Source organism: Lolium perenne, chromosome 6 (genome assembly GCF_019359855.2).
Source record: "Lolium perenne isolate Kyuss_39 chromosome 6, Kyuss_2.0, whole genome shotgun sequence".
NCBI lineage: Eukaryota > Viridiplantae > Streptophyta > Magnoliopsida > Poales > Poaceae > Lolium > Lolium perenne.
The window spans coordinates 132,457,435-132,466,485 of NC_067249.2; the positions used below are offsets into that span (position 1 = coordinate 132,457,435).

The 9,051-nt window shown below is 41.8% G+C and overlaps 1 protein-coding gene across 1 annotated transcript; it reads left to right on the plus strand.

Moving 5' to 3' along the window:
- The first annotated feature begins 5,827 nt into the window (after nucleotides 1–5,827).
- On the plus strand, nucleotides 5,828–8,532 carry LOC127334508 (RNA polymerase II transcriptional coactivator KIWI). Its single transcript, XM_051360977.2, has 4 exons — nucleotides 5,828–6,104; nucleotides 6,219–6,324; nucleotides 7,418–7,440; nucleotides 8,221–8,532. The coding sequence occupies exons 1-4, from the start codon at nucleotides 5,970–5,972 to the stop codon at nucleotides 8,278–8,280; spliced, it is 324 nt and encodes a 107-aa protein (XP_051216937.1). The 5' UTR covers nucleotides 5,828–5,969; the 3' UTR covers nucleotides 8,281–8,532.
- Nucleotides 8,533–9,051: the final 519 nt, after the last annotated feature.

A 9,051-nucleotide genomic window follows, 5' to 3' on the forward strand; every position in this document is an offset into this window, starting at 1 on the left:
TTTGATGCACTATTTTAATCCGAAAAAACAAATATATTCAGTTTTTTTATTTGCATCGAAAACACCAAAAACTATCAACCCTTTTACAGTTTTTACTTAGTTACTATATTTTATCTAATTTTACTTGCTTTATTTTTACTTGTGTTTTATTTACTTACACTAACCTTGTACTTGACAAGCACACGGTGAAGTTGGGGACACAAGGCTTTATTTTACTTTGCAGGATTGCTAGAAGAAGAGAGAAGAGAATACTCTTTGCTCAGTTCCCCGAGAGTTTGATATAAACCCCCAAGTCACCCTTGTGTGGAAAATACTCTGCTGACACAACACTCTGCACTTGGAGTCCCAACATTATCAGCACGTAATGCCGTGGCATGGCGTGGCGAGGCGGGCGGCAGAGGAGGAGGAGGAGCACGCGTGTAGGAGCTCTCTTCTCATGATCATACCACATGTGAAGCAGCCCCTTTCCCAGCTCTTCGTAAACTAGAAAGGTGGGGCTATACTTTTGTCCCACTTCTTGCCTTGCATGAATGGGCCATTGGGTCTATGTGATTTCAGGAATTATGAAATAGATTAAATGGGCTGGGACAAATATTGAGCATAATTCCAAAAATCCCCCACCAGATCCTAGAGGCACAACAAACTTACCTTTGGTTCCAAAACATTGTGTTATATTCCGATACTTTAGTGAAGACTGTTAGGTTGAAATTTCAGCTAGAACTCTATGCTACACTGGATTGCTATTTGAACCGTGGACTAAGCCTTGAACTGCAAGTTTTCTATGAACCTACCTTCACATAATGTCTTAAACGATACTTGGCCATCACAGGGCTTCCCCGTGGGTGGAGCTTATGCTTCATACTCCATGGACTTTTATGAGTTCATTAGACAACACCCAACTCTCATAGACAACGATGTTTAACAGTCGGACTCATATAGGTGTGTTCTTCAACAAATGTTCTACATGACAATATATGTGCTTAAATAATCCACTTAGAACACATTAAGATAAAATCAGCCTATCATGCAGATTATAAAAGTATTGCATCTTCACGGAGTGTTATCATACAAAGAGTTAGTATGCTTTCCTCTCAGTTTACATAAAGCTTGTCTTTAAATTTTCATTTGATCTCTGATCACTGATACGTCTCCAACGTATCTATAATTTCTGATGTTCCATGCTTGTTTTATGACAATACCTACATGTTTTGCTCGCACTTTATAATGTTTTTATGCGTTTTTCGGAACTAACCTATTAACAAGATGCCGAAGTGCCAGTTCCTGTTTTCTGCTGTTTTTGGTTCCAGAAGGGCTGTTTGGGCAATATTCTCGGAATTCGACGAAACGAAGACCAAACATCATAATTCACCGAGACGGACCAGCACACCGAAGGAGAGTCGAAGGGGAGGCCTGGGGCCCCCAGACCATAGGCCGGCGCGGCCTGGAGGGGGGCGCGCCGCCCTATGGGGTGGCCCTCCCAGGAGCCTCCTTGCGCCGCCTCTTCGCCTGTAAGACCCCTCGCGACCTAAAACCTCGAGACGGATTGACGAAACTCCATAAAGACTCCAGGGGCGCCGCCGCCATCGCGAAACTCCAATTCGGGGGACATAATCTCTGTTCCGGCACGCCGCCGAGATGGGGAAGTGCCCCCGGAAGCCATCTCCATCGACGCCACCGCCTCCATCATGCTCCGTGAGTAGTTCCCCCATGGACTACGGGTTCTAGCAGTAGCTAGTTGGTACTCTCTATCCCATGTACTTCAATACAATGATCTCATGAGCTGCCTTACATGATTGAGATCCATCTGATGTAATCGGTGTTGTGTTTGTTGGGATCCGATGGATTGTTACATTATGATTAGTCTATCTATAAAGTTTGTGAAGTTATTGTTGCTGCAATCTTGTTGTGTTTAATGCTTGTCACTAGTGCACGAGTGGTATGATCTTAGATTTGAGCTCTATACTTATTGCTTAGATTGTATCTACAAGTTGTTTGCACATATTGCTGTCCGGAACCCGAGGCCCCAAAGTGACAGAAATTGGGACAACCGGAGGGGAAGGCTGTGATATGAGGACCACATGTTTTCACCAAGTGTTAATGCTTTGCTCCGGTGCTCTATTAAAAGGAGTACCTTAATCGCCAGTAGATTCCCTTGAGGCCTGGCTGCCACCGGCTGGTAGGACAAAAGATGTTATGCAAGTTTCTCATTGCGAGCACATATGACTATATATGGAAAACATGCCTACATGATTAATAATCTTGATGTTCTATCTTAATGCTATTTCAATCCTATCAATTGCCCAACTGTAATTTGTTCACCCAACACTTGTCACTTGTTATTGGAGAGTTACCACTAGTGTAGATAGCTGGGAACCCCTGTCCATCTCTCATCATCATATACTCGTTCCTATATGACATTGGAAGTAGTATCAACTATTTTCTGGTGCCATTGCCTCGGTGTTATCATATTCGCTGGCGTGTTATCGTTACTATTGCTCTCATATTACTGCTGCTTTCACATCACCCCTGTTACTAGTGCTTTTCCAGGTGCAGCTGAATGGACAACTCAGTTGTTAAGGCTTATAAGTATTCTTTACCTCCCCTTGTGTCGAATCAATAAATTTGGGTTTTACTTCCCTCGAAGACTGTTGCGATCCCCTATACTTGTGGGTTATCAATCACATCGAGTGGGTTACAACTGTGGATAACTTTATGCCCATATGTTTTGATGCATTATGTATCAAATTATGTGATATGACCTTTGTGAAGGGGTCTACAAAGTTTCTAGACGTATGGATATAATCTAACACAATAACTCTGGATTTTCTCATTTTTCTGACAAATTTTAACATCATATTCACATGTCTTGATAACTTCATATTGTCCTTAAAACTTTTTTACCTTGATGTTGATTATAACGGTTCATTGGAATATCGAGTATTGGTTTCTCAACCACATGTAGTTCATCAAGAGCTCACAAAGTCACTCTGCTTCAACAGTGGTTGTGTCTAATGTTGTGAGGTATGCTTCCATTGTTGATCTCGTTAAGATGAATTGCTTGCAAGACTTCCGATAAATAGCACCACCACCAAGTGTAAATACATATCCACTAGTGGCCTTAATTGATCGCATAAGTATCAGATATCCAGTTTGAGTCATTATAACCCTCCAATACCCTTGGATACTTGGTATAGTGAATGCCATATATAGCTTGCGGTGCCTTCTAGATAGTGCATAACTCTTTCAAGAGCATGCCAATGATCATCGCCAGGATTTGAAACAAATCGGCTAAGTTTGCTTACATGAAAGATGACGTCAGGCCTCGTAGCGCTAGCTAAATACAGATGCGAGCCAGTAATCTGAGAATATCTCAGTTGATCTCTAGCACCCATTTTGTTCTATCGAAGAATCACACTAGGATCATAAGGTGTTGGCAAGGACTTGTAGTCGCTATACCCAAAATGACTCAAGATCTTTTCCACATAGTGAGATTGAAGCAAGGTAATACCACCATTGTCATCTCTTAGTAGCTTGATGTTCAAAATTACATCAACTACTCCAAGATCCTTCATCTCAAAACAACGAGATAATAAATCCGTGGTATTCTTAATCACATCCAGGTTGGTTCCAAAAATAAATATGTCATCAACGTATAAGCAAATAATGACTCCCTCGCCCCCACCATGGCGATAGTACACACACTTGTCAGCTTCGTCGTTTACGACAAATCCTTCAACAGTCAAACTTCTTTCGAACTTCTCGTGCCATTGCGAGGAGCTTGCTTCAGACCATATAAAGACTTCAACAACTTGCAAACCTTTCCTTATTGACCATTTACTACAAAAAATCATCTGGCTGCTCCATGTAAATTTCCTCGTCCGACTCTCCATTTAGGAAAGATGTCTTAACGTACACTTTATGAACAACAAGACCATATGAGGGAGCCAATGATAGTAGTACTCGGATGGTAGTTGAAAGGATAGAGATGGTAACCTAGAGGGCATGATAGGTTCTACAAATTTTGTTTAATTTCATTTGCACTTTTAGGCTTTGCGGAATAGAAAGTGGGCCTCATGCAAACTAGGTGAGGCAACTTATATGATGATACAAGGTACTTCAAGGGATATCACAAGAGTAAATAACACACATAAGAGATCAGTTACAAATAACTGAAGCACGCGGAGACGAAGATGTATTTCCTTGTTCCCTTCCTTGGGAGGAAGGCACGTCACGTTGGAGAGGTGTGGAGTCCCACGAAGGATTTCCCAATGCCACAAAGGCTCACCTAAATTTGCTACATGTATGATGTATCTATCTTTTTTTGTGTTAGTATGATCAAATTGCTACAATGATTCAGTGCATATGCTACATAAAGATTTCTCGAATGTTACATACATGGTTTAGTAATGTTGGATGAGTTACGCAAAAATGATGGATGTATTGGTTTTTTAGACATTGCGACATAAATTTTCTATTTTTCTCAAAGCAAATGGGGATTTTTACATACGACATTTTTTGCTACATGGGCATGTTCAAACTGTTGCGAAAGTTTTTTGCTACACGTTGTAACTTTTTACGATTTCTTGAAAAAAAGTTGCAAGAAGATGACACATTTTTTAAATGCTACATACGCAGAGAAATTGTTACATTCGAAAATAAATTATACCATTTACAAAAAAAATGTTACAACATAACCGGCTGTAGCTACATCTGACTTTTTGCCATATTTATTTTAAGCAACGTTTTGCACCTATATGTCTCGCCCAGGTGCTCCCATTTAGCGCTTCTTAGGTCTGGCATGTGACCGACGCCTGCACGGACATCACGATGGGCCGAGTCCAACAACAACGGACAACCACTCCATCGTCTTCTTCTCTGGCATCTTCTTCGTTCACATTATTCCAGTTCATCTCCTACCACTCCCGCCGTCAACGGTGGCCTAATCGCCCGCTCCCACATCCCACGACCGGCGACACTCCCGCCCCTTCATGCTTGAACTGCCGCCTCCACCGGTCCTCCACCACCCCCTGGCCTCCCTCTGAACTCCCCTGCTCTAACTCTAGCGAGTCCATGTACATCGACCTGAAACCCTAAGCCGTCGAGGACTCGTTGCACCCCCACCTCCCCAAAACCTAAGCTGTTGAGGATGCGCTATTTTTTGTCTGCCTTTTCGGGTTTGGGTTTCTTTGATAGTTTTTTGTGTGATTTTCTGTTACTTTTTATTTAATTTTTTTAATTTAAAATTCATTCAAAATTTTGAAATGTTCAGATTTCAAAAAATCTTCAGGCCTAAAACATATTTAGATTTGAAAATTGTTCATGACAAATTATTTTTAAAAATTATTCTGGTTTCAAAGTAATTTATGTTTCCCTATTTTTTAAAAACTTTTCAATTAAAATATAGGAAAGTAAAAAAGTTCAAATTTAAAATATCTTCTGATAGAAAATGTTAAAATTTTAATAATGTTCTGATTTTAAAATGCACCATAAAGAAACAAAACAAAACCCGCTTAGGGTGTGCGTCGCGGGTTTCCGGTTGCACACGTCGGCATATACACCCCCCCCCCCCCCCCCCCTAGCCTCGCCGCGCGTCCCGTCTTCTTCTCCACTGTATGAAGGAGAAGTGGGCCGGCCCAGAAACTTGAAGAAGAAGGATGCGGGTACGTGTCAAGGGGATATTGGACGCGTTGAGCGTCAAATAGGGCTTGCCTTTCGGCCCGGCAGCCCCCGTGCTAGCGCCGGAAGCCCGGATCAGGCTTTTGTTTGCGTGCGAGACGGAGCCCATAGCAATTTGGCTAAAGCGGCGGTTCGAGCGCGACACACGAAAAGTTGCCTATACACGGAAAGAGCGGAGGCGCTCCATCCCCTCTCGTCGGTTGCCATCGCCGCCTCCAGCCCCCCTCCTCTACTCTTGCGGTTTCTCGTCAGCCGCGCGACCAAGTGAAATCTTCGCGGGGAGATCCAGCGAGATGTGGCGCAAGGGGAACAAGCGCTTCGGCGGCGGCGGCGGCGGCGGCGGCGGCGGCAGTGGGGGCGACCCGCCGGCCAAGCGCCAGGCGGCCGGGAAGGACGACGCCGACGACGGCGGCATCGTCGTTGCGCAGGTGCTGGTTCCCTATTCCCTGTCAAACCTACCGCTCCCTTATTTCACCGATGCCCTCTCGAAAGGCAGATCCCTAAACACTAGCCCCGTGGATTTGTCAATCTTTACTGTTCAGATTTCCAAGAACAAGAGGGTGTCCGTGAGGAGCTGGAGCGGCAAGGTCATGGTCGACGTCCGCGAGTTCTACGTCAAGGACGGCAAGGACCTCCCCGGGCGCAAAGGTATTGCGGTTACTCTTTCAAGTTCCCTAACACCTATTATTGGTCTCAACTGTCAAATGGGTGTTGCCTGTTGTGCTGTGTGGCGTCAATCGGAGGGGACTGCATTTTCTGTCTGCGCTCTTGCGGTACACAATTGTGTGACATCAATCGGGACAGCATGTTGCCTTTGCACCTGCTTATTGTATCGCCCTTCCATAATCCACGCGGATGTGTAATGTTTGCATTGTCTAAATATCAGCAGATCATATTTCTTTCGCTGTGCTGGCAGATACACATTTGTTAATCTTCAGAACTCTGATGCATCTAGTATCCAATGACTTAACGCGAGGCCCATAATTTGTTTTTGTTGTTTGTATTTGATAACGGCTCTCTGTTTAGTAAGTGACTTAGGAATTAGTTATCTATTGATCAGATAACACCACTGAGAGGAGTTCGGCTTTGGATACCACTTCTGCACCCACTAACATTATCATGAATTGTTGTGTAATCTCTCAGCTAGTTATGTTCTAAGCGTCGCATTCCGAAAATTATTTTATCATAATTTTAAGTAGAACTTGTTGAAGGAGAATCTGCCCCCATTTAATCTGTGTCTTACACTCAGCTATTGTTGTACGTTAATCCCTGAATATAAAGTTCTTATGCCTGTGCACTTCTTGGATCACTTGAAATTGAAAATGCAATATTTGGTCAAATGATGAAGCAGAGGTTTTTACTTCCAGTCACAAATATTTCATATCCCTATTTCATAGATATGAATGAGTTATAATCTAGATTTTGATTTCGAGGGAGCATAATAAACTTACTATTATGTATCTATGCCAATGCCTTCATTTTTACACTCAGAACACTGTTCCAAGTTCCAACTCTTCTACTCATTCATTATCATGCTGAATACCAATCGCCATACATGGTACCATAAGTGTATGGGTTTATCCTAACAGAATTTGGATATCCACATCGTGGAAATCTTCTTTTTTTCTCTGGCTCAAGTACTGTCTGTAATGTTTTCACTTACAAAAGAAATACTGTCTGTAATTGTTGTCAAGATGATGTCATGACTTCTTTGCTTATTATTCCATCTTCTTCTTTTCAGGTATATCACTTACGATGGATCAGGTTAGATACATTTCTAGCTTTCTACATCTGCATGTATCCTATATGCATAAAGCAAATTTGTTTCTGTGAAAAGATGGATCATAATCTGTTTGATACCTGAATGCTGCACTTAGAATATCAAGTAGCCCTTATTGAAGTTTCTTGGCAAAAGCGATCCTTTTTTCAGCATGAAATAAATCCTGAACACATAAGGAGATAGTGTTATCGGGTGTGCAAGTTTATTGTCAAACACTCCTACGTTCAACCTGAATAATTTTAGTCTCAGTACTCATCTCTCATGATATTTATCACAGTAGCATTATCAGAAGTATCTTAATTTGTTAAACTATATCATGCACATACCCTCAAGTTCCAACCTCATACAACATTTGCCACATACTGTCATGATTTACTTTGTTGTCTGCTATTTTATACTCCCTCCGTTCCTATATATAAGCCATATAGTGTTTTGAGGAAAATTCCAGAATATAAGGTGCATTGCGTTGCCCCGCTTGTAGGGACAATATTTTGGGGGATTTGATTAGGTTTTCTTATCTTATGCAAAGTCCTCTATTAGGTCACGTCAATTGTATAGGGTTAAACCTAGCCAAACATGGTGTAATTTTTCTAAATATGCATTCTTTAATTTACGTGCCAGAAACTATATAGCTTTATATCTAGAAACGGAGGGAGTACTAGGTAGAACTATGGTAGCAACCATTGTGATCTTTACTTGGGTATGCAGCAGCAAGTCAATCATTTTCCTTCGAATAACAGCTCAGTCGTTTCTTACATGTGCAGTGGAAAGTACTGAGGGACAACATCAAAGCTATAGACGAGGCTATCAAGGAGAACACTTGATTGAAGCAGTAGTTAAGATATTGTTGAGCTGCTGAAGTATGCTAGTAGTCTGGAGCTGTCTTTAGTCACACCTTACCTGGAATGTTGCACATTTGGTTGACTGTAATTACCGTGGTCGTGAAGGTGGCCTCATGGTAGACTGGTTTAGTTACTTGTGGGCCCTCAGTAATCTTTAGTGAACTTATTGTGTCAATGTGGCATTGTACTTTGTTCTAGCTCAGAAAGTATGTTAAGCTCGTGTGTCACCTCTCATTTCATTTCATTTCATTTGGCAGAAACGAAATGGAAGGACACTAATGGCCTCGTTTCATTTGTTCAATTTGAAATTCCAAATTTAAAAATCATATTCGGCTGCCACTAAGGATTTATGAAATGAAATGATTTTCAGAACAATGACAAGGTTAGGGAGCTGATATAACAACCATACCATACCCATTTGCTGGAATTCCCAGTTCCATGACAGCCAAACACCTTGGCTATAGTATCTTGATTGAATTCAATTATTTTTTTCATGAAATGATGGCCATCAAACGAGTTAGTGGCATTTAATTTACAAACATTCTCATTTTTAGCGAAATCTCATCATTTTGTTGTCTAGTTTTTCGGTGAAAAATTAAACCCCGCAAGGTGAATAAAGACCCAAGCGGCCCACGAGCAATGATCAGAGGAGACTGCGTTCTTCAAACCAAGACAATCCGTGGCAAAAAAAATACCCTTCCCATACTGTATTGTATTTTTTGCCTTTGCACCTGAGACAATCCGTGGCAATTC